A 26,642-nucleotide genomic window follows, 5' to 3' on the forward strand; every position below is an offset into this window, starting at 1 on the left:
ACTTAAGAAAATCCTGGATTTCAGGCATTGTGACCACGTTGATGTAAACACATTAAAATAATGAGACAGCCAGAGGTCATGCAGATACAGGAGTGGTCTAGGGAAAAGTAGACACGCAGTCCTGTGGATCTCTACCTGCTTCGCCACGACCCGAGAGCAAACTGCCAAAGCTTCTGGGGCTTAGAGGCTGATGCTGAAGCCACCCGCCTCCCTCCATAAAGGCCACACAAGAAAAACACCTACCTGAAAAATCACTGTCTAGATCTGAAAAGGTTTCATAACGCATCCACACAAGCACACTGCTCTTTGAAATTTAAAGAAAAAATTTATTGAAGATCTGAAAAACAATTCCTAAAAGACTGACTTTTCCAGAAAACTGTAGCTACACAATGCATTGCGTCTATTATGTTAAAACGTGCATTAGACACAAATACAAAAACCATGAAACAAGCCACCATTCTTCAACAATCTGAGCAAAGATAAAATGCCTAAGGAACAACATGGATGGCCTGCAAAGGATGGGCTCTTTACTTTAAGCACCATAAAAGAAAAAAAAAAGGAGCACAAACGGATGAGCGTGTTCAGTTATATACACTGAATTGACCTTTGGCACTAGGAATCAGAGCATTTGTCATAGAGCATTAACACGTATTATAAAAGTGCGTAGTGTCAAAGGCAGAGAACCACCAGCATTCAAAGCAGCTTTGTCGACTAGGCAATAGAACAGTCTACAGTATGTCTCTCCGTTGTCCGTCACTGAATACACTGGTAGCAACTTTGAAATGAAAAAAAAAAAAGAAAAAAGGAGCTGTAACCCCTTTTATTTTCTCTGTTTAAGATCAAACAGAAAACAAACATCAACTCTGTTATACACTAACATTTTCAAAGTACATCATTTGTACAAGAGAAGGACTAAACAAAAATGTGTTTACAGAGATCCAAACGCAGGGGGGCCGGCGCCCCGCCTCACACGGCCTTCCGATGGTACTCGGGAGGAGCCACTTCGTAATCGCTGGCACTGAACAAGCTCGCCGAATTCTTTGCCAGGTATCTAAAAACAAAACGTCAGTCATTACAGAGATGGAGAAGCCTACCTTGAGCTAACTGAAGGCACAGATGCCGCACAAACAGTTCCGCTGAAAATACACTAAAATAAAGGCGACCTCAAGGTAAACCCCTGTCACACAACTCAGATGCGCGGGGCCGTACACACCAGACGATGATGCAGAGAACGACGAAGTTCAGAGTCCCCCCCCATTTCAGAACAGTGAGGAATAGCTGTCTTCAGAATACCAACCTGAGAGCTGGGACTGATTTTAGCAAACAGATGTTGCATCCTAAAGGAACCTCTAGTGTTTTCTTCAGCTCTTTGAAACTCATTGTTTGAAATATAGATTCAGAAACTGACGAACACCATAAAAATCAGAGTCCTGAACTGAGGCGCCAAGCGCCAAACTCAGTCCTCAACCGAGCTCATGAAGAAGTCCCGGCAGAGAGGCCCTCTCCTCACCACCACAAGAGCAGGGACTGTAATGCCACAGACATTCCCAGGCACGCGCTGTAGCTTTGAGACTTTAAAACACATACTATCACTCTAAGAAAATTCAAATACAGAAACAGATGAAGTAGAAAATGACCACTTCAACCTTCCCTCCCATAACGGTACTGAGGAACTAATCCACCATTTGGTAGGACCACACTTTTCTAGATCTTTCCCAAAGAGTACAAATGCTTCCCCACAAATGAGGGGACTCACACCTACTTTTCCTGCACTTGGCTGTTTACGGTTGCCACAACATGGGACCGTTTCCTCATCAGTTTGTTGAGAGCTACATGCTTTAACAGCGGTTAGGCCGTTGAGAATTCATCCCTATACACGTGTATTTTACACCTTCGTGCGTTGGGAAATCTTTGTGCACCTCAACACTTCTACGGGGTCAGTTCCCAGAGGAGTAACAGTCTGGCGCGAGGGAAGCACACTTGAACTTTCAACAGGCACTGCCAAAATGCCGTCCAAAAAGCTGCGGAAACCAGCACTGCCCTTTTCCCCAATTCTGCAGCCTGGTTAATCTCGGCCAGCACGACAGAGACCCTGACAGCGGGAACCCTGCACAGTTTCGGAAGCCCACCAAGCTGCCGTCGCTGTGGGAGCCCACCCAGCTGGCTGTCACTGCTTTGCTCACCGGGATCACAACTCTTCTGTTACTATTTTTAATCACAGAATTTTAACTTTTTACATAGTCCATCATTTCCTCTATTATTTGGGTATTTAGAAAGAACTTTCTCACTCTAAAAAAAATGAAAATATGGAAACATTTTTCCATCATTATCTTAATAGTTTCCATTTTAGATTTATACTTTTGATTCAACTACAATTTTGGTCTGGGACAGTAAGTGTGGATCAGACTTTGCTTCCTTCCAAAAGACTAGCCAATTGTTCCCGTCAGGTGCCTCTCCAGCATTTGTGGTGGCCAACACTCGTACTTAGCTGTTCCATGGACAATGTCTCTACTGTACGCACACTGCTCTCTTCTGTCTTATCTATGGTGCCAATACATCGGTGATTTTCAGTACACTGTAGGAATTCATGTTTTTAATTTCAAGCATACCCTTACACTTACTTTAGGAAATCATGAAGATAATTTAGCAATAATGCAAGGCTCTTCTCATCCAGAGGAGTATAGGCCAACATCGCTCCAATTCGTACTGTGTGAACAAAATTATGTAGTCAAAGTTGTGTACGTGACAGCACTAGAAGCAGTTTTTATTATGTTGAGCAGCAAATGCAATCACTGATGCCTTTAAAATACGTGATTTTAGAAACTCTTCACACTTCTAAACAGATTTAACATTTTAGATAAAGTTCAAATTGAAATGGAATGTTCTATAATGCTATTTTCTGTTACCCCTTTATGTCAATTAGGAAAGACAAAAAATATTAAAAACCCAAACGACACGGGCACCTGAGTGGCTCAGTTGGTTAGACGTCTGCCTTCGGCTCAGGTCATGATCTCAGGGTCCTGGAATCAAGTCCCACATCGGGCTCCCTGCTCAGCGCGGAGTCTGCTTCTCTCCCCCTCTCTTCCCCCCCCCTTCTGCCCCTCCCCACCACTCGTTCTCTCTCAAATAAAATCTTAAAAAAAAAAGATTAAAAAATAAAAAACCGAAGGATAAGAACTGTCTGTCTACACAGGACATTACCAAACAATCTCAGTAGATGCGGCGCCCCGTACACCTGCGACATGGGCGCGTCCGGGTGATCCGCGAGGATCTCCGCGTACTGCGGCCGCTCAAACTTGTACAGCAGCTGGGTGCCCAGCATCACATTGAAGTACTCCTTTATTCCTGCCACCACCTCGTTAACAGCATACTCCCTGACACAAAGACAAAAATATTTACTTTCAAAGCAGGTCACTGAAAAGAACTCAGAAACGGGGATTAACTCCACCAACAGAAGAGCAAGGGACTCGAACTGAAGGTTCAACTAATGGCCATGAACTTTTAATGAACAAATTTTTTTAAGGGATTTAAACAAAAGAACAAGAAAAATCAATTCCAAAAATAAACCAGTGGTAAGCAAACTATAGCTCTCAGGCTAAGAACGGTTTTTAAAAAACATTCTCAAAAAACTGTATTTTAAATGGATATATACACGCTTACACGTAATAGTTCCAATTTTACCTGAAATATTTACTATCTGGCCCCTTGAAGAAAAAGTCTGCCAGCCAAATTCCATGTCAAACCAATGAAATTCTATTTTGCTGGTTTCTGATGGTATTATTTTTAAGAGTAAGTGGACATTTCAGAGGATTTATTTGGAAATAAGAATACTTGAAAGAAAAATATCTTTGTGTATACTTCAAAGATTTATATATTCTTACTTATTATCTGTGTTTCCTCGAGATTTCTTATAATTTGCATAATCCTCTAGGATGGAATCCACATTCTTCTTGGCAGGAAGATAAAAGAGCTATGAAAACAAAAACACACTTGAATACCACAGTATTCTTTTTTTTTTTTTTTTTTTTTAAGAAAAATTACACTGTAAAGTTTTAATGCAATAAAAGACCAACTAACAGTTAGGAAATGCGAAACGGCACTGTTCAGCACTTACAACATGCGGCCGAGAAACTAATAAAAATTTTATTTTAATTTCAAGTATGTAGCCAAACGTGGCTATGGACGGCCATATGGGACAGCACAGCTCTGAAGACCAGTCCTCGCTGGACACACACTGTGACCGTTCACGATCTATGGAATGCACCGCACAGAAACGCAGACACGCTCCTCCCTGCCACGGACATTATTCACCATGTGGATCATGTGCCAGACCCCAATGGAAGCATTCGTGGAATCTCTTCACCCTCACACCAGCAGTGGGAGGTAGGGACCTACTACAACACAAAAAGGCTGAGTAACTTGTCCAAACTCAGTAACTGGGAAGGCCACGGTTTGAATCCAGCGTTTCAGCTCCAGAAACACATCAAGACCAAACGAGGTCCACATACTGTCTAGGACTGGGGTCTCTGAAGTCTCTGACGCCGAAGCAGTCACCCTTCACGCCCCCATTTCCTGCCCGTGCCATCTGTTCTAAGAACTTGGTTCACTGTCTGATAAAGCTCCTCATTCTGGATTTCATGGCTGCATCCTTGCAACGTCACGCACGTACCTCATACTGCCCCTACTTCCTTTATCTAGTTAGTCAGACTTGGCGCTGGAGGAGATTTGGGTTCTTCTGGAGGCCAGAACACCTTGCAGGAAGTACTGTGTGCTTCCTGTTACACTCCACTAGCAGCAACACTAGGCGAGACTATCCCATTTTCAATGACAGTAGAACAGGAAACACGTGCTTCTTTGTCTTTATCAATTTTCAGAAGGATCTGCTATCCTAGCAACCTCCCAAATGGAGTTCTCTCCACCTTTTCTCATTATAAACTCATGGGACTTTTATATGTACTTTGTTTTAGTCCTCTTCAAGTCACACCTTCTGCTGATCCGATCACACTGTCCAGTCTCTGAACTAAAGTAACACTCAACAGTCACACCCCTTCAATATTCAAGTCTATGCAATTTTTTCCTTAAAAATTTTTTCACACTATCAGGAACATCTATAGATGACAATCTGTGTCGCTTTCAAGGTACCTGTTTTTGTCGGGTAATTAAGTCCCAATCGTCGACAAGCCATGGTTTTAGCTCTTCAGGAATCTTCACTTTCACTTCAACTCTGTTCATGAATGTTTCCTCCTGGACAGAAAAGGAAATGGCATTGAAAGCCTACCTTTTCTCACTAAACAACAACGAAAATTCAGAGCTTTTCTCAATCTTTAGAGGCACCAGATATCAAGTAATTCTTTAAAGTACTCAAATGGGCTGCCAGAGTTGGCATTCAAAAACTCGTAAATGAAAAACCCCTACAGCTAAGCTGCTGGGAGAAAAGAACCTTCCAAATTCACACCTTTGGAAATTAGAAAGAAGACATTTTATCACTTACAGAAATTCTCATATGCACACACATATGTAGAACGGATAAAGCTTTTGTGGTATTTTTTATGGGTCTCTTAAGTCATCATTGGACATACTAACCCATTTAATGTGAACTAGTAAGTCTATACAGTCGAACATCAACGCAATATTTGGTTTTGTCCATCAACAGAGCTTGCAAACAAGTATCTGATGACGAGCTGGGGAGGACATACATAGCAGGGACATATTCAGAGCTACAAGTGAAATGAAGAAAGCTGTGTTTAAAAAAAACTATCCAAAAATAGGAATATTTTCATTTTGGTAGCTAACCAAGTTAATGTTCTCGAGACTCAAGTTCTGGCTGTTTGCACCAACTACGAACACTAACACGCGATTCGTGAAGTCGAGGAAATACTCACATTCTCCACAGTGGGATCCACACGGGCCCTTTTCTTGCGAGGAGGTGGGGGAGTCTCACTGGTGCTGCCACCGTCCCCATTTCCAGGTGCTGCAGATTCAGGAGAAGGAGGGAGATTTTCAGCTTAATTAGCAGACACGCATAAGGAAAACAGTCTCATGATATCCCCGCTGTTTTCATTTTCCCATTACATAGGAGTGACTCAAATCCACCGTAAGAAATCGTAATCCAAGCAAAAATATAACTCTTATAATAGTTCTACCAAACATTTAGCATAAGGCAATATTAAGCAGTATCGTCTTCTCAATCATTACAACTCAACATGACACAGGTTTCTCCACGGTAAAAACAGCACCAAAGCTGGGGCTCTACTAGCCAAGTACTACCCTACTACATACCGGACCCTACAGAATGGCGCTGTGACTCATCTTTGACACAGCCGATGAACCTAACTAAACTTACTCTAAAATTTTTGTAAATTTTAATATTTAACACTAATTTCAAAATGTAAATGCTATCAAGATAAAATAATTTTAACAAAGTTAATATTCTTACTTTTCTGTTTGTTCTTTTTGGTTTTCCTAAAAGGAGAAGGGAAGAAAAGAGAAAGAAAAATAAGTGATTACTGCTAATAAAAGTTCCCTATTTTACCAGGCTTAAGTTCATAGAGAAATACTGCCTTGGATGGTAAGACCAGGCTGTGAATATAGTCTCCTGCTCAGACAAGAATTTTCATTGAGAGCTGGGCTAAAGTCACACCTCCCTCCATACAATACAAAAATAAGCCAAAAACACGTTGGGAGACTTCCAGGATATTATTAATTTACAAGTTTACAGCATATGTTAAATAGTTTATAAAAATATTATATATCATTAGTTCTACCAAAACAAAGTTCCAAAGGTTAAAGTATCCCCCACTGGTTCAGTACCGGGGAACTCTGATGGGACATGTGGGTGTTCCGCCGTCACCAGCCACCGCCTCTCTGTACTTCTCTCAACTGGACAGTCCCTCCTTTTTCTACACCTAATACTCTTTTCTTCCCCTACACAGAACAAAGCTAATGTCCCCTTCCTCTTGGTCATCATCTCTAATTGCAACTTACCTCCCGTCTATTGACAAACTCGCGAACAGTAAGTTATTTTTAATTCCACACACAACTATTTCTAGAATACAAGGACATCATGTGCAAAAAGCCCACGATTATGGGCTACATCTGGCGGAACCAAACCAGAACACCAGAGTAGGCTGACTCTTTACTGCTTTAAAAAACATTTATAAATGTTATTATTCTGATCTACTTTAGAGCATGGGGTTCATTTTACAACTCAAATTAACTTAAATTAACTTCTGTTTGGGGATAAGTACAAAAATCTGGCTACCTCAAAGTACCGGTTTTTTCCTGCTTCTCCAAGTTTAACTTCTGGAACACAAGTACTTGTTGGACAGTGTTTCTGGGTCAGATTAAACCATGAGCTTTTACTTATACGTGTCAAGAACAGGTGGAGACCAAGAGAAACGTAGAGCCCTCACACACGTTCCATACCCACTCATTCTATACCACAAAATGAAAGAAAAAACACTGACAACTGACCCTAACCCCAAAATCTATAAACTATACTTCGATGAATCACAGCAGTAAAGACTCACGGACATTCTTGCTTCAACCTTCTTGCTTATATTAATTAAACAAGAAAGCTAGTTTCTCAAACTATGCCACAGATTTCCTACAATAAATTGCCAGTGTTGTCTGCATTCCTTTCTCTAAGCCCTGTGACTAAGTATTATATAGTCAAAATATTAGCTGTTAGAGTCAATTTAAAGACTAACTGAAGTCCTAAGTCATTCTTAAGCCATTCCAGGGATGCCTGGGTGGCTCAGTGGGTTAAGCGTCTGCCTTTGGCTCAGGTCATGATCCCAGGGTCCTGGGATCGAGCCCCACGTGGGGCTCCTTGCTCAGCGGGGAGTCTGCTTCTCCCTCTGCCTTTCGCCCCTGCACATATTCACTATTAGTTCAGAAAGATTAGCACCCAAACTTAAGGACCAAGATGTCAACAAGACGAAGGTAAACCTGGTTCTATTTTCTAACCAGATGCATTTGTGTTTATGCATATTCAGAGAAAGAACAATTACTAAACCCTGAAGATCGAGTAGGATAAAATCGAGCATTAAAAATTATATCCAAAGCTAAGGGGCGCCTGGGTGGCACAGCAGTTAAGCGTCTGCCTTCGGCTCAGGGCGTGATCCTGGCGTTGTGGGATCGAGCCCCACATCGGGCTCCTCTGCTATGAGCCTGCTTCTTCCTCTCCCACTCCCCCTGCTTGTGTTCCCTCTCTCACTGGCTGTCTCTATCTCTGTCAAATAAATAAATAAAATCTTTTAAAAAAAAAATTATATCCAAAGCTGAATTCAAAATGAAAGAAATGGGAAAAAAATACTGCTTGGTTTAATTACTATTTTTACTTTAAAATATACCTGCTATTCTACCAGGGCAAAGCAGTACTTAAAATTACTTGATGTTTTTTCTAACCACTCAGATTATGATCTCCACAAAATGTCATCTTTCGCACTAAGAAAGGCTCTTGAAGAAAAAGGAGGTTCCATGTTTTAGGGCAGAAATGTACCAGGTGAGCCTAGAACAGATCTTATCCTACTTAATGATAAGATGACCAAAAAGACCCAGGATCCCTCAAAAGACCCAGGAGCCAATAAATTTGAAGAGGCCCCCGCTCTCCAGGAAGGGAAAATTGAGTTTTAAAGCTTTACTTCATATACTTACTGAGCCATTATTTTTATAGTTCAAATTATACAACCCTTTATACTCAAATACAAATAATTTTTAAGCCTACTACTACTACACAGACTGATTTTCTACACCATCTTTTAACATGAGAAAGGATTAGCATTAAATCAAACACATTTTGATGAAAATCCATCATTCTCTCCCGTGAGAAAGCTGCTTTTTGAGACTCGCTTGCTATTAAAACCCTAATGACTGCTACTTCCTGGCAGTTTTCCAAAGAATAACATCATTTGTTACTGCTTTTTAACGAAAGCTGCGGGCCGCCCTCAGTGGCACACCCGTTCCTTGCCCATCAATTGTCACCTCGACAAAGGTGAACCTTTATAATGCCTAGTTACCTTCATGACAAACATCTCGTGTTTAGGTAGTAAAGTCAGACCACTAACTCTAAAGTAATATGATGTAATTCTGAGGAAAAACATACAGACTCTCTTCACTAAATCTACTTTAGAGTACTGTTACTTTTGATCCTTTGACAAGAACATGACCACTCATTACACTACCTCTTTTTAGATTTTTTTTTTTAATTTTAAAGATTTTATTTATTTGAGAGTGAGAGAGCACAAGCAGGGGCAAAGGGAGAGGGAGAAGCAGGCTCCCCACTGAGCAGGGAGCCCAATGTGGGGCTCGATCCCCAGACCCCGGGATCATGACCTGAGCCGAAGGCGGACATGTTACCGACTGAGCCACCCAGGTGCCCCCTAAACTACCTGTTTTTAAATGAAAATAATCAAGCCACAAAAAATAAAATGATCTTTTAATAAGTTTTTGATTTGCCATGTGTGCATGACTTCCACACATACGTTTTATTACCAAGATGTTCTAAATCTTAAGAGTTAAGGACAAAAAATGTGTCCCCCCCATGGGTGGGTAATTTGAAACTTTAACATCTCACACATTCTTACCATGGGTTTCTAGAGAAAAACTGAACTAGTATTTATTTTTAGTACTACTTAAAAAGCAAATCTGCCCAAAAAATATCTTAAGACTTGTGTTCTACTGGTACTATTCTACTTGTAAAAGAAAACGAGTACATGCACACACAAACACACCTTAAAAAGGGTTGGGGATGTACTCAACGCCACTGAATTACAACTTTCAAAAATGAGTTAAACGGTGAATTTCATGTTATGTCTTTTTCACCATAATAAAAAGGGGGGGCGGGGTGCTAAGAAAACCTAAGGGAAATTAAGGAATTAATATGTAATTACTATGTATTTTCAACAACCCCAATACTTGAGAACGGGAGTCTCATTGGCATTTTCAAGTTAAAATGTCCCAGTTTCCATTTTCAATAAATCCTAATACATGATAATGAGTACTGAGTTTGAATTTCACTTATAAAACAATATGCAAAATTAAAACAAAGACAGAGCTTCTTACACTTCAACATTTTTCTGTTGCAGACCAGATGTCTTCTTTCCTGGGGCAGCCCCTCTCATCTTCCCCTCTGCATATTGCTCCCTTCAAAAATAATTTCAATGGTTGTCATTAAATGAATACTTATGTGGAAAAAATAAATTGTGCCAGCTTGATTCCATTTGAAATTCATCTTCAAACTGAGTCCCACCACCCCCCCAAGTGTGACTCCCACAGGGCCCAGGAGGTAAGATCACAATGAGTTTGCAATACAGGAATTTCCAACAACATTCTGCGGTTTTCTATCGAAATCTACTGACAGACTCAAGAAATGACCACTATTTACTTCCTTCTTCTAGGAACGGCTTCTCGGATTGCTTGAAGTTGAAAGCCCCAACACAGCAGCTGACAGGTACCAAGAATCATTTTGTAGGCAGGCAGCCAACGTGATTTCTACTGTTCACTCCATTTCCCAAAATTACCTTATAGACATTTCTCCTCATACTCATGCTGCAAAACAAACTTACTGATTGGCTTTTTGGAGTTCCCGCTGTTTCTGCAGATTGGTATCCACGTACTTGAGTACTCTGCTTTCTGGAACCCATTCATCCCAACTGAAAAAGACAAAAGCTAAATTATCATTCAAAATCATTTTTACCACTATTCAGACTTTGTCCACCAATTACTTTTTAGAGATCCAAGAGGCAAGACTTTGGATTTCTCTGGCAAAATTTAATTTATTCGGACTACAAATCCATTCTCAATTACAATGAAAATCTGTTTTGTAAAGGAAGTAAACATTTCAAATCCTCAAAAGCAGCATTCCAAATCTCAACTGCCAGATTACAAAAACAGATTATTCAAATCCTTTCTTCAAATGACTTAAGAGCATGGCACGTAATTGAAGAGTCCCTAAGCAACTACCCTTACAGAATAAAGAGATCTTGAATTTTAATTTCCAAAAAAATGAAGTCCATACAAAGCTAATCATACGTAACATAACAGCAAGGTTACAAAACTCGCTGTGTGTTATTTTCATCACTGTAAAATGGGTGTAACTATACCTACCTTTATAAAATTGTTATAAAAAATAATACATGTAAAATAGTCAGGAGTCCGACACACAAAACACACTCAAGGGAGGTCAGGAATAGGATTAGGTCTACCACACTCAAACACCATCCAGACCAACTCAGCTCAGACTGCAGATCAAACCATTATCGGACGGCACACGAGACTAGTCGTCCTCAACCTTCACTCGCTCACGAATGAATGCACTAACTTCCAAGACATAACCAGAGAGATGGCTTTTTAAACATCAAAAGGTAGAACCAACCACCCTTTAAAAATATCTAGTTGCTTAAGCACTCTGGCACTTAGAAAAGCTCCTTCAAGGTTTCTGATGTGGTTTTTCTCCAAAGGGGAAAACAAAAACAAGGTATTTCTTAGGGAATGCTGAACTATCCATGCGAAGTGATTCTTTTCTCCTGCCGAGGGAGCTCCTTTAGTGACACAATTCGATGTATCCTCAAAGCAAAATCTTTCATTTAATGATTTCCCACCTCTGACCTCTTACATAAGATAGCCAAAAGGAGAATAAATAATTAAAAAGCAATCCTCAACATGATTTCCTAGAGAAAACTTTAAAACATGCATTTACCTAGAGGTCAGGAGGGGGTGGTGTACTGAGGGAGCTCCTTCAGGAACAGGAAAAAGGGCTACAATATCCTCACGTGTCTTCAAAGTTTTTTCAGAGCGCCTGGGCCTCACAGCACTTCTGATACAGACAGCATAGTACAAAGTAATCTCAGTAACTAGGTGCAGAACTTAGCTTAAGCTTTATTAAGATTTATTTACAAATGGAATATTTAAATGTCTGTGTCAACAAGTTCCAATAAGGTTTTTAAAAATTTAGAAATATACTATTTATTGTGCTTTTGAAAATATTTATATATTTACTAAATTAAAATATTACTATTTTATATATTTAAAAAACTCCCAATTTGGAGACTGGGCTTTTGCTGTATGACTTTCTAAAAGTAAGATATCTTACAAACCATTTTCAAAAAGAGAATCTTATTTTTATTCATACACCTACTTATATCTGTTTCCATTCTCTCTAAATTAAGGGGAGCTGTCAAATTTTTATTTACCACAAAGTTCCACTTTAGATCCCTGCAAATCCCTTCCCACTCTGATATAAAATACATCTAAATAAGCACTTCAATCTAAAAACCAAATCAAGGGGTGCCTGGCTGGCTCAGTCACTAGAGCATATGACTCTTGATCTCCCAGTCGTGAGTTCAAGCCTCACATTGGACATAGTATTTACTTAAAAAAATTTTTTTAATTAAAAATTTAAAAGTAACAAAAACCAAATCAATTCCAGAGTTTCCTTTATGTGTCAGAAGCTGAAAACCCTTGCTGAACCACGGGAAGATGAAGTATCTTTTGCTCTGAGGAACATCACTACTAGGGTGGTAACTGAAGACCAGACGTTCAGAAATTTTCACAGGTCACAAACGGAAGTTCAGAAGTTTCTAAAGCTAGCCGGTCACTGATTCCCACAATCACAGTGATCAGTGGCATTAATTACAAAGTATAAATATAAACGTAACACACTTGCTGGGCATTTGCTTAACTCTTCCCCATTTGAAAGTGGGTTTATCTAAAGGCTTCAACTAAGTACTTACTAAGATCAAATTTTCCAAAATTATGTATATTGATCTACATTCCAAATCATCTACAAAAAGTACATCTTTGTTCATTAATAAATTAAATACATCTAAAAGATATTAAAGATCTCCATTGTTTAGTGCCATTTTTAAATTTTTTCCAAGAAATCAGTATATAAGATCAGCAGAAAACAAATCTATGCAGCCTATCATTTACTTCTATTACTGAACTCTAACAAAGGAAAAAACATTACTTTGAAGCCACAAAACCAGGAAATACAAGCATCTGGCACTTTCACAATTTCTTATAAGCTACAAATACCACTCAAAACCCAGGTCTTTAAGCTGTACACATCTACCCGTAATTTTACACAAAATACTGTACATAAAAGAGTTAAGCACAAAACCTGTGTTTTCACAGCTACAGAAATCCTAAAACAATTATTTATAAGTGTAAATGTGGAGGGGGGCAAACCTATGCCATGAATTTGCTGTTTTTCTGAGTTCCTGGATGGACTTTAACTTTCCTACACATGATACGCACAAATGAGATATTCTATGACCTGTAGAGAATGGAGATTCTTATTGTACTGTAATGCTCTCAACTTTACCCAAAACTGACAGAGTATCTGCACGTATAATAAATCTAATACAAGACTGAAATACAGTTTAAACATTTCCTCAATAGGAAAATAATCTACAATATACACCAGGAGCCATACAATGAACTTTCCTGGATATCAGAAATAATTTAGATATTAGAAATCACATTCAAAATTATAACTTACTTTTACAAGACAAAGGATAGTTTTTTCCATTGTTTTCCCAAATTCTCAATATTTAAAATCCTATCTGTCATTATTAGAAATAGTTTAACTTCTAAGGAGGAAAAAAATCACAAGGAATGTGCTTGTACACATTGTAGATTTCCACCTTTCTACAACTATAGTAATGGAAGAAAAGTGAAGGGTCTGGTATTTCTTCGTAGCTAAAAGCATTTTGTGAAAAATTTTTATAAAAAATAAAACTGGGCTAGGTCACCTAAACAAGACCAAAGTCACAGGACCGTGAGAGTCAGAGAATACCTCCTTCCACAGCACTGGAGTGCTCATCAAATCAAATGGCTTGTTCACGGGGGGAACCAGGAACCAGCACAGCTCAGGTGACACAAAGCCTTAAAAGTTGTCAGAAAACAACCCTGGAAGAACTACTTTCTGGCAATCTCTGAAGGACAAAACACCACTAATAAAAGTAATTTAAAACCTCTCATAGTAAAAATTATAGGCTTCTCAATGTCCAGCACCAAAAATGAGTAAATTATTAGATGTGATATTTGTGGATCCCAAGGAGAAAGAGTCATCACTGAAAAAGAGAGCTCCACTGGCTAGATATTCTAGAATATATTCAATCTATGACCACTGTCCACTCCTGGTTAACAGATCAACACACCACTCCTTTAAAAAAAAAAAAAAAAAAAGTCTAACTCTTCAAGGTGAAAAATTAGGTTCTGTAGTTAAATTTTTGCATCTGTATTAAACCATATTCTAAAAAGTGAACACATGAAATCACTCCCTGCCAACATGTAGGTTACCAAAATTCAGAACATAAGTTGGTCATTACTTCATAATCAAACAACCTCATCCTTTTTCCTTTTTCAGGCAGAAAAATCCAACTAGCTCAGAGTGTAAAAGTTTGCAGTAATACATATAGTAACTGAGTTTTTGCTAAGGCAAAAAACCTAAAGCTATCCTAAAATGTACCAAAACCAGGAAAAAAAGTAGCTGCTTGACTAACAATCATTAGACACTATACTAGAGCACAGAGAAATAATCCCAAAAATTTAAAGTAAAATGGTTGTGCACCCTAGTTTCTGTAACTTTCTTCATACTACAAATACACAGATTACATTGAAACCGTACAGGAATCAAGAGGCATGGGGTTGTGACACACATGACACAAGCTACCTTGTTAGAAATAAAACACTGCTTTTAAAGATCTAATACTAATACTCACTTTTTATTCCAACCACTGTAATGTATAAAGTATTTCACTTGTTTGTCCTTTATGGCAACCTTTACACACTGAAATAAAAAAGAAAAAATTCACTCAGAAATAGGTTTTGAAAACGAAGACGACCACTTGTACGTTTTTCAGGTACGCAATCCTTCGGACACTCCATTCAAACTCCAGGGGCCACAAGGAGCGCGACACAATGCAAGAACAGCATTCCAGCTTCTCGTGCACATACTTCAACGGTCCTCAAACTGCCTCACGGTCACCATCTGCTGGAGCCAGTCCAGCAAAGCAGAAAACCCGCACGAGGCCACCCTGACCCTTCATCAGTGGGCTCAATCAGCTCTCCGAGAACAGCTAATGAAAGCGTGTTTGTTCGCACTTTCTCAAAATCCACCAGTCAGAAGCCATTATATATTTCAAACACAAATTCAGCTGAAGAAAATTATTTATACCATGTTATTAAAAAGTGTCATTAACTTACGGAAGGTGATAAGCTGTTCTGCTGCAGAGTGTTAGCAACCAGCTAAGTGACAGCTGGAAAACATTTTATGTTCTCCTTAAGAGTGGCCAAACAGAATGTATGATCAGAAGTTATTAACTATGACAGTGGTCACCATCTGTTCGGGATCAAAGTCTTTACCCTGGGCAAACCAAGAGATAGTTTAAGCTATTCCAACAGCTATTTAAAAATTGTTCACCGAGTTTCTGCTCCCAGAGGGAAAGAACCCTGCCAGGTTAGTGGAGCTGACACAACACAAATAACATTCAGGGTTACAAACGGTCAACAGAACTCACAACTTACTCACGGTCTGTGTTAGGATGACATCATTAAGAGAGGGGTACATACACATAAAGTTACCAGATCCTCCACGAATCCAAATTCAGCCATTTTAGAACTGTAAAAATACATCTAATCTTGTATTTAAAACAACTGAAAGTAGTGAATATGGGTATTATTTGGTCACAAGGGCACTTCGAGACTGTTAAGACCATTTTCACACATATAAATACTCACCAAGAACGCTGTAGAAATTGTATTTAACTAAATGCCATATTTTTATATACCATTTTTAAAAATTACGAACGTTAAGAACACACCTTATATATCTGCGCTGAAAGTTACCAGAAACAAAATACTAAAAACACTTTTAACTAGGGAATGCATCATCTCATTTACCTCTGTCTAAACGTAAAACCAGTTTTGACAATGGGAGCATACCACGGACACAGAGGAAAGGAAGCCCCTAGGATTCAAACTCTGACGGACAAACCAACAAGTAAGTTAGACGTCCTCACATTTTTAAGGCTCACTTTGATCTTTAATGTGGTCAAGTTAGCTCAGGGTTTACTCAGCATACTACGTTTACCCCCGAAACGACTTTAGCAGTATTTCCTCACAAGTCACTAACTACACAATGCAACTTGCTCCCACAACCAACCAGTCTTTTACCTTTCCCTTCAAATGCTCCTTCCAGCTGCTGGGCCTTCAGCAGATCATGAGGGGAATGACAAGGTGGCAATGCGGCATCTGACCCACTCAGCGAGTAAGACAGGATGATGGACTCTATGGACTAACGATCTGTGACAAAGGCAACTAACTCTCTTCCTACCAACCACGGAAATCTGATGCTCTCGAGTCATCTAATAAGTCATGTCAGTTAACTTCTCAAAGGAAAACAGGTTTCATACCTTTGCTTCATAAAGAAGAGGCCCATGAAAGCACAGCACTCGCTCACCTGTAAAAATAAATGAAATACCGAGTTAATTGTAATTTCTCTTCATATCTAAGGGTCACATGTGAGAGCCATCACATCTGTACTCGCATGTTTTCCTCGCAAAACCGGGAAAAGTATGGCCATATACAGATTAACACTTCAGATCAAACTTCAACTGAACCTGACGACAAAAGCACCTTAGTATGTGACGTAAACAGCAATAAACAACTGATTAGAATGTCAATCTATTTAGATCATCAAATCATCCATCACCTGCTGAGCCGATAAAATTCTGTATTATCTACCTCTTGGCAGGATTTGGTTTTTCAATGTGTATCTGAGAATACAATTTTTAAAATATTTCCATATTTCTTAAAAATGTATTTATTTGACAGAACTCACATGCATGTGCCACTAGGGGGAGGGGCAAAGAATCTTCAAGCAGACTCCCCACTAATGCCAGGCTCCATACCAGGACCCTGAGATCATTACCTGATCGGAAATCAAGAGTCGGACACAACCGACTAAGCCACCTAGGCACTCCTAAGATATTTCCATATTTAGTACCTTATACTCTATTATTTATGGTTCCAAACCTTTTACTGGTCAAGCAAAATAAGAATTCCAACATTTAGGGGCGCCTGGGTGGCTCAGTTGTGGAGCGTCTGCCTTCAGCTCAGGGCGTGATCCCAGAGTCCTGGGATCCAGCCCCGCATCCGGCTCCCTGCTCTGCTGGGAGCCTGCTTCTTCCTCTCCCACTCCCCCTGCTTGTGTTCTCTCTCTCACTGGCTGTCTCTCTCTCTGTGTCAAATAAATAAATAAAATCTTAAAAAAAAAAAAAAAAAGGAATTCCAACTTTTGGAAATCACACTCTATGTCAAACTTGAAGTTAAGACTTGGACGAGTAACTAAATATTAACAGATTAAGAACTGGAAGCCAACCTGGCGCATCAGACAAACCAGGCTGGTAATTCCTGACAGTACCTCAAGATGACATCTGATGATCACAGAAATGGATTTCTTGCACATTATTTCCAGTCCCCTTGGACTTCACCAGACCCAAAGGTAACAAAAGGACTCCGCCACAGATTGCTCTTTTAGCTCTAAAATTATTAAAATGACCTACTAGCTCAACATCTTTTTTTAAAAAAACTTTATTTGGAGAGCCGTGCATGCACACAAACAGGAAGAGGGACAGAGGGAGAAGCAGATACCCCTGAGCGAGGAGCCTGAGGGGGGCTGGTCCCAGACACCTGAGATCATGACCTGAGCCAAAGTCAGATGCTTGACCCACAGAGCCACCCAGGGGCCCCTAGCTCAACTCTTAAGAAATTATAGGGCAATAAGGTCTTCACATTTTAAAAAATTACTGCTACTTTAAAAAAAAAAAAAAAAACTGACAACTTATCAACCTTCAACAGAAGTTATCCTACAGCAAATCTCTACATTCACTTCCCACACACTTACACCGAGTCTTTCACACACCTGCTTGTGCACCATTAGAACAGGGGACACTGACACATAGGCAAGCAGTTTTGCACAATCTACTGGATTTCCTATTATCCTCACGTGCAACAGGAGTCAGTGATGAGCTGCTAGGGGAGCAACCGGTACAAAAGCACAGAAACATGACAAGGCGACGCTATCACGGGAACACAAGATAAATACACAAAAGTAGGAATCAAAGTTACACAGATCATGGAGTGCCTTACATGTCATGAAGTCTGGACTTTATCCTGTAAGGACTCCCAAATCTGGGGTCTCTTGAAGTTTTTAAAACTGCAGATTTTCAAGCTTCACCAGAGACGTATTAGACCCTCCCCGAGCAGCCCCAGGAACTGTACTTTGGTCACAGTTATTCTCGTAACTTTTAATTCTTGTGCAGTGGTCCCCTCTGAAGAACCTGCCAGAGGTTGCTGGGCCTATGCAGAGCTTCAAGTGGAGACTGCAAATAGGGAGACCAGTCAAGGACTCCTCCCAGCCGTCCATGGTGAGAAGAGAAATAGGTCTGAACCAAAACCAGTGAGAAGTAAAGGACGACTAAGCAAAAGCAGTGAGTTTAAACTAACTTTCAGGCTGATGGGAGCATTAACCAGAACTGGAAATGGAGGGAGGGAGCTTAGACCAGTCTTGGACTATGTCACAGCGGCTACAGCACATCCAAAATGGAGCCACCTAGTAAGCAGTTGGGTACCAAGTCTAGAGCTCAGGAGAGCACTAGGCTGGAACCATCACTGAATACTATGGGCAAGGATGAGACCCTGGGGATATAAACAAGGTACAGCACTAACGCAGCACCAAAGATCAGACCTCTGTCTCCTAACTTCACTCTCCAGGTACAGTTTACAGATACCCTGAAGGGTGCCTGGGTGGCTCAGCTGGTTAAGCATCCAATTCTTCATCTCAGCTCAGGTTATGATTTCAGCATCCTGACATCGAGCCCCACATTGGGCTTCACGCTGGGCATGGAGCCTGCTTAAAAATAAATAATAAAAACACCCTGAAAATGGCCTCATTCCTCCCCCTTTCTGGCTGCTGCCAAAGACAACTGTACTGAGACTAAGGCCCTTCTGCCCTCCATTCTAGCTACCTGACCCTCCTACTCTCCCGATGAAGACACAGCGAGCTGGAGGCTGATAACAGGGTAACAAACGCCTACAGCCTTCTTTTGATGAAAGCAGAGAGGAGGACCTGTCCTGGGGGAAAACAGCAAACCATGGTATCAGATACGACTTGTAAAGCCCTTTTCCACTCCTGATCCTTCTAGTACCTTAAGCCAAAGGTAATTCCGTCCAGTGCCGTCAGTCCAGGCTGATGGAGATCCCAACCCCCCTGCCCTGTGCTCAGTGGGAACACACTCAAAAGCTACTACCAGCCGGTCGATTCCTGACAAGACAAAAGGCCTTCCCTCGGACAACGGGCTTACTGCCCAACAGTTTTCCTCCCTCTCTGCTGCAACAGAATTTCAAAGGGAGGATCAAGCCCAGTGCAAAACAGTCGCGGCGATTAAAAACTGCTTACCTACCATAGCTGAGCCATTATTAAACGAGGAAAGCGTCCAAGTTTAACGGAACCATGAAAAAAATACTGCTTGGGATCCTATTTGCACCGTTACATAAGCTCAGCTCTTCTGCAGTGTTCTAATGCCATTCTGCTCCCACGAACACAGTATTCCCGTTTCCTTTCAAGGCATTCTCTGGTCTCTGCACATGGCCACGCAATTCAGTTCCCACCCAGCAGTGGGAAACCCCTGGAAAGGGGCGGTAGGGCAAACCTCGAGCAGCTTTCAAACCTCGCTTCTGGGTCCCTTGGCTCCTGCTCCTGCGGCATGCACGGCTACAGCAGCACATGGTTCTCCTCCGCGGTTACCCCCTCCGCACTGCACCGTCCCTCTGGCTTAGCACTAAAGCCACCTGGGGCCGTTCCGCACCTGCCACGGCCCCCGACGGGCGGGTGGGGCCCACGGGACGGCTCCCAGCACGGTCTTACACGCTGTTACAGAAGGTACTCTTCCGAGCACGATGACGTCACGCCCCGATGCTGCGCTCGGGCCCGCCTAGAGAGCTCCGGGCTGACCCCAGCACCGCCTCGACGCGGAGCAAGGGGCGTGAAGCACTCGTGAACGCATCTCCCACAGCGCAGCGCGGGAGTCCGGGCGCGCACCGCTAGTACTACCGGGGAACCCCATGAAATACTCCGCTCCACCGCTCCTCCAAGGTCGCAGATGCCAACTGTCCCCACTGCCTGACACACCACGGAGGCGGCCGAAAGCCGTCCGAGGGGAGAGCGGGTGCCGAGCCCGCCGTCCTCCGCGGGGGTGCCGGGGTCCGGGCGCGGTCCCGCCGGCACTCTCCGTCCCTTCCAGCTCCCGACGCGGCCTCCACCGCGACGCCAGCCGACACACGCGGTCACCGGAGACCACGCCGAGGCCGCGCCGCCGGAACGCGCCAGCCCGCCCCGAGCACGCCCGCGGCCGCCGGCCGCACAAAGCCCCGGCGCGGCCGCCGGGAGGGGGCGCTGCGCGCGCGAACCGCGCCGGGCGCCGGCGGCCATGATGGGCGGCCGCCTCGCAGCGGCCATTTCGCAGCGGCGCGCTCCTCCCGCGCGGGGGGCCCCGCTAGGCCGCCCCCCGGCCGCCCCCCACCGGGCGCCCCCCTCCCCGCGAGGCGGGCGGGGCGCCGGCCGTGAGACTGTCCCGGGCCCGGCGGTCCCCCCACAACCGCGCACGGCCGCCCCTCCCCCACGCCACATCAGCTCCCGCCGCCGCCATGGCGCGCCCGCCGCCTCCCCACAATGGGCGGCCCCCCGCGCCCGCTTCCCCCGGGGCACACAGCGCTCTCCGGCCTCCCCGGCCTCCCCGCCCGCGGCCGAGCCCGCCGCCGCCCGCCGCCGCCGCATTGCGCCGGCCGCACAAAGCCCCTGGCCGCCGCCCCCGGGCGCGGCCCGCGTCGCCCCCCGGCCCCCGCCGCCCCCGGCCGCTGCCCGCCCGCTCCCGCGCCGCCCGCCGCCTCTCCCCGACGGCCTGGACTCACCCTCCTGGAATTTGGGCTTCGGGTCCTGCTTCGGCGCCATTTATAAGTGATTCGCCGCCGCCTCCTCCTTCTCCCACCACCCCCGACTACCGCCCCCTACTCTCTACCCCACCCAGCTCCGCGTCAGACGCGCCGTCAGGCACCGCCAGCTCTACATCCTGGGCCCGATTTGCCAGCGCCCGCAGACCTCACCGCGCCGCGACCGCGCAGCCGCCGCCCCAGCCAACGGCCGCCCGCCGCGCACGCGCCGCTGCGCCCGCGCCGCCCCGGGGCACGCCGGGACTCGTAGTTCCGCGGGGCGGGGAGGGGGAGGGGCGGCGGGCCCGACACCGCGGGGTCCGGCCCCGCCCGGGGCGCCCAGCCCGCACCCCTGCAGCACCCCGTGGGGGCGACGGTCCCTGCGAGCCCGCTGGCGCTCTTCCGTGCAGCCCGCGTCCTAGTGACCCGGGGGGGGAGTGGGGGGGTGGCGGCAGTGGGCGCCCCGCTCCCGCCACAGCCCTTCATCTGCCCCCGACGGCGGTGCCCGCGGCCCGCTCTGCCCGCCCCGGCACCCCCCTCCGCCTCTGTGTTCGCAGTGAGCTCGGGGTTTGCCTTGGAGTTGTGACTCTACAGCCCCCCTGCTCGTTCCTGACGCCGCCGCTCAGAAGCGTAAAACAGGGGGAAACCCGGGGCGCAACGGTGGGGACCCCGCCATCTCCCTCCTGTCCCTCCCGGCCTGCGCGCGGACACTTCCCTGCCGCGACACACCGGACCTGTCGTCGTGTCTTCGCCTAACCCTGCGGCCACGTCTGCGCCCACCTCCCATGTTCAAGGGCTCACCACATCCCCCAGAATAAATAGACCTTAATGGGTGGGGTCTTGGTTCTCTTGCAGGACCCCGAGGTTGCTTTCAGTGCTGCACTGTCAGAAACCCGCGTCTTTCAACCCAAACCAGTGTACATATTGTGTGTATGTTTTAGGGCCCCAGACGTGGAATTAGAGTCAGAGGCTGTGGGCATGTCCAGCAGCCTGGGGAAAGGCTTCATCAATTTGCATTTCAGCCAACAGTTGAAGAGAGCCTGTTTCCGCACATCCTTGCCAACCGTGCTGTCATCAGCCCTACAACCTGGTCTTGTAGGAAGTCAGCGGTGCACAGGAAGCCAGACGGGGAGCAGAATCTCCTCCAGAAACCAGGTAGTGCTCACCTGAGGTGGGAGGGGGCTGGCCGGACGCGCTGCATCTTTCTCTGCTGTGGTTACACGGTGTTTACATATGTGAAAATTCATCATACGGCCATGAGCAATGCACTTGACGAGTAATGCACTTGTAAAAATTCATCACGTTATACAGTTACGAGTAATCGCTTTAATAAAAATATCTTTAAAAGTCCCTTTATTTGGAGGCACCTGGGGGGGGGCAGTCCGTTAAGCATCTGACTCTTGATTTTGGCTCAAGTCATAAATCGCAGGGTCCTGGGATGGACGCGCCCATCGTGCTCTGGGTGCTGGGTGTGGAGCCTGCTTAAGATTCTCTGCTTCACTCTCCCTTGGTGCCGCCCCGGCCCCAGGGCTCGCGCTCTCTCTCTCTCTCTCTCTCTCTCTCTCTCACTAAAACACAAAACGAAACGAAACAAAAACAAATCAAAACCTTTTTTTAGATATGTGACATTTTCAAACATACCGAGCACTAGAAAGAATAATACGTTAGGTACCATGCCTGAGTCCCTCAGTATGCACTTCCAACACAGAAAGGCTTTCTCTTATTTACCACAACAGCATTGTCACACACAACACAATTAACTGTGATTCTCTAAAATCCTATCATTCCCATTCCACATTGCCTCACTTGCTCCTAAAATATTTGTATATTTTCTGCTTTTTTTTTTTTTTTCAAAACAGGATCCATCAAATGACATTTTGCATTGGGTTGTTAAATCTCTTCAATCTTTCTAAAATCTAGGCCAGAAGCTCTTAAAACAGGAATCCATGGATACAATTCAAAGGGTCCCTGAACCCTTTGTTTGGTGGATAGGTAAAAAATTACGTCTTTATTTTCACCACATTCAAAGTGAAATTTAGCATTTCCTTTCATTATAAATGAAGGAAACAAATTACTCTCATATCAGCAAGACCTATGGCTTTGCCACCATATACATGAGATGTTCCCAGGTCACGTTACAGTTCTTGTATGTGTCTCAAAGCTATCGTTTACATTCATCATGATTTCGAAATTACCGTCCTTATTAGACCTGCTGCTTGATCTCGTTATTTAATGATTAGGAATGAAGCACGGACATTACCATATTTTAAGATATTTTGATAACTGTGTTTCAGTAGAATTATTTTCTTCATCGTCCTATGTGTTTTTGTTTTGTCCGTTTGAAATCATTCTGAAAAGAGCTCCATGACTTCACCAGACTGCTGCAGGGTGGGAGGGGTCTCTCGGCACAAAACAGTCCACCCCCACACACACTTTATTTTGAGTGGTATTAGTGTGCATTCATGACACTTGCTTTGTACTCAGCTGCCTCACACCAGGAGAGTCATGATGTCTGGCCATGTCTTCAGTGATGCTCAATTTGACCACTGGCCTAAGGAGGTTAAGACAATTTTGGTTTTGCATAATCAAGCAGTATTTAAATTTATGGAGATTCAAACACATATACAGAAGTAGAGGGGCTTGTACGATGATGTATGCATCACTCAGCCTCTATAGTCATTAACACACAGCCAGTCCTGTTTCGTTGCTACCGACCATTCCTCTCTCCACCAAAATCCGTACCACAAATCCCAGATATCATATCTACTTCCATCAGAAACAAGTTAGCACACATCTCTTTCTTTCTTCAAAGTTTTATTTAAATTCCAGTTAGTTAACATACAGTGTAATATTAGTTTCAGGAATAGAATTTGGTGATTCATCACTCACATACGACTCCCGGTGCTCATCACAAGTGAAGGGCTCTTTTTTAAATACAACACCATTATTACATTTAAAAATAAATAACTTCTTAGTGTCTTCAAGTGTCAGCACCTAGATTCTCCAGATTGTGTCAGACGTGTGTTTCTACAAGCAGTTGGTTCAAATCAGGATCCGAACACAGCTCACGCATTTCTTTGCATTTCATTTGTAAGTTATCTCTCCCTTTTTCTCGCCCTTTGCTTGTCAAAGAAACAACCACAGAGAATTAACGCGCTTTCTTAAAATGAATCATTTATAAAATAATTGAATGCCAAGTCTTCTAATATGAGTTCCATGGGAGAGTAAAGTGTGTTTGATTTGGCATATCTTCGAATACATTCTTTTAGCAAACATAGTAATAAATCATCAGTCAACATAATAAATCACCAGCCAGCAATAAGAAAAAAATATCCTTTGAGATCAAGCTCATTCTTAACTGTTACTTCTGGCAGAAGTGTGACCCTAAGTCCCTCCCTGGAGCTGAATGTTTGCATTCAAACCATCGCTTTTCCTAACATTTTTGGAATGAAATGAAATGGATGGTAATTATTTAATACAGAGCATTAAAAAATGAATTTTAAATCAGAATAGAACACTGACTAAGTTAGTGACCTGGGCTCCCGTAACAAGGTGCCACAAGTGGGTGGCTTAACATACATTCACTGTCTCAGGGTTCTGGAAACCAGAAGTGTGAGATCAGGGTGTGTGGGCTGGCCTGCCTCCTCCTGGGACTGGGAGGGAGAACCTGGGCCGGCCGCAGGCCGGGACTCTCCCACTAGCTCTAGCGGGGTAACACTTGGCGTTGCCGCCTTGTGGAAGCACCCCACCCTCTGCCTGCATCCTCACATGGCCTTCTCCCTTGTGTCTAAATGTCCATTTCTGGGCGTGAGTCTGTGTCCAAGTTCCCTCTTTTTATAAAGACACCAGTCATACTGGCTTGAAAACCCTTTCTACTCTAGTATGAACTCATTTTGACTAATGACATCTACAAAAACCCTATTTCCAAATAAGGCTGCCTTCTGGGGAACTAGGGGTTAGGGCTTCAATCCATGCATCTTACGGGAATGCAATTTAACCCATAGCACCAGTGTTCAATTTAAAATGGATGCATGATGAATACTTCTGGGCAAAAGAGTGTACTTACGGTAATGAGCACCGGGTAATGTCCAGAATTACTGAATCACTGTGCTGTACGCCTGAAACTAATATAAATCAATAAGTCCATAGATGGATGATATCTTCATTGACTTCTTGTCAGTATACCAGTTTGCCTCTTGTCTGACGGACGGGGTTTTGCCTTTTGAAAAATTCTCCATCACCCGCATCACCTAAAGATTTTTTAACTACTGTAATAGCAGAGGTATTTAGGGATCTTCATTTCTGATGCTGAAGTTTTCCATGTGTTTCTTCCAAAGTCTGACATTGTATCTTGAATTGATGATAACAGCATCCGGAGGCTGTGGAGAATGTTTGGGAGTTGCCAGGAAGGATGGAAAGTATCTAAGATAAGGAAAACATTTGCAGCTGTCAGCATAAACGCCAAGTTTTGCCCCTAAGAAATTGGGTTCTTTTGGAAAACCTATGCAGGAAAAGGTCTTTTGAGACTCCCAAAAGGCAGATGGAAAAATGTTCAGTTTGAATCACTAACTGGGGGGGGGGGGGGTTAAAATAGTCCTAACAATCTCTTCACTACAGTTACCCCATTAGGTTACCACTGAAGCAGTCCTGGGGGGCTTTAAACAGGCTGCGATAGCGGGTCCTCCCCAGGGGCAGAAAGCAAGTGAATTATTTATTATGCATCATCAATATGCATAATAAACCCCTCCAGTCACTGCTGATCTCCAAACTAATCAATACCGCACAGTATTCAATTAAATATTAATTGATTATAAATTAAATATTAATTAAAATACACATTTCTGAGGTTTTGGCCGAACCCCACAACCTCACTAATGTCCCAGTCCTCTCATCCCTAACATTCGAGTCACTGGCCCTCCCACAGAGCGCGCTGCCACAAGTGTTTTCTGCCCAGGTAACCCTGAGCTGCGTACTCCTAGGAGGAAATTGTTCCCCAGCCTGATGATCCCCCGTTCTACACCGGGTGGGTCTTGTCAGTTTCTCACGCGCTGCATTGCTTGAAAACGAGAAACTGCAGGTTGCAGTGAGCACCGTGGATGGAAACACACTGGGGAGACCGGGCTCGATGAGCCCGCAGGGCTAATTAGAAAAAGCAAAAGCACAACCGCCCAACGTGGGGCTCGAACCCACGACCCTGGGATTAAGAGTCCCATGCTCTACCGACTGAGCTAGCCGGGCAGACGGAAGCCAGGCCTTTCCTAGAGCCTTTCAAAGGAGTATTATTTTAACCTGCTCCAAGATCGATGTTTCTCATTAGTTTTATTTTTCCTAATTTGGGGGATAAAGTTTTTCACTACTCTCAACATTGCAGCCAATTTCTGATTCTGCGCACACGAACTTTTATTGTCTGATAAAGCGTGCAGACGGCCCTCTAGTGGTCAGAGGGAAAGCGGCCACACAGGCGACCCCCACTGCGGCCTGGAGACAGGAGTGGGCGCGGGGGCCGGGGCCGCGGAGGTGCGGGACACCTGCTCGCGTCCATCCTGAAGACCCCGTGGACGGGACTTTCGCCCCCATGCAGGGGGGCCTGGGAAGTGCCCGACGCCTGCAGCAGTCCATGCTAGAGACCCCCGCGGCGGGTGTTC

At 43.9% G+C, this 26,642-nt stretch overlaps 1 protein-coding gene and 1 non-coding gene across 3 annotated transcripts; both read right to left on the reverse strand.

Annotated features, from left to right (window-relative positions):
* Window positions 1-805: 805 nt before the first annotated feature.
* Window positions 806-21,145, reverse strand: MORF4L1 (mortality factor 4 like 1). Of its 2 annotated transcripts, XM_040642902.1 has the most exons (13): window positions 20,980-21,145; window positions 16,422-16,468; window positions 14,730-14,797; window positions 11,702-11,818; window positions 10,569-10,655; window positions 10,066-10,146; window positions 6,437-6,462; window positions 5,883-5,971; window positions 5,143-5,244; window positions 3,882-3,970; window positions 3,202-3,374; window positions 2,622-2,706; window positions 806-1,051 (listed from the first exon to the last, which is right to left on the reverse strand). In XM_040642902.1, exons 1-13 carry the CDS (start codon window positions 21,017-21,019, stop codon window positions 967-969), a joined length of 1,089 nt encoding a protein of 362 aa, XP_040498836.1. In that variant the 5' UTR covers window positions 21,020-21,145; the 3' UTR covers window positions 806-966. The 2 variants fall into 2 exon arrangements, with proteins under 2 accessions (XP_040498836.1, XP_040498837.1); XM_040642903.1 differs by lacking the exon at window positions 11,702-11,818 and having other exon boundaries at window positions 20,980-21,138.
* A 5,017-nt stretch (window positions 21,146-26,162) lies between these two features.
* Window positions 26,163-26,235, reverse strand: TRNAK-CUU. Its single transcript has one exon. It is a non-coding gene; the product is annotated as a tRNA-Lys (tRNA).
* Window positions 26,236-26,642: the final 407 nt, after the last annotated feature.

The sequence above is a fragment of the Ursus maritimus genome, unplaced genomic scaffold (assembly GCF_017311325.1).
Source record: "Ursus maritimus isolate PB19 unplaced genomic scaffold, ASM1731132v1 scaffold_27, whole genome shotgun sequence".
Lineage (NCBI taxonomy): Eukaryota > Metazoa > Chordata > Mammalia > Carnivora > Ursidae > Ursus > Ursus maritimus.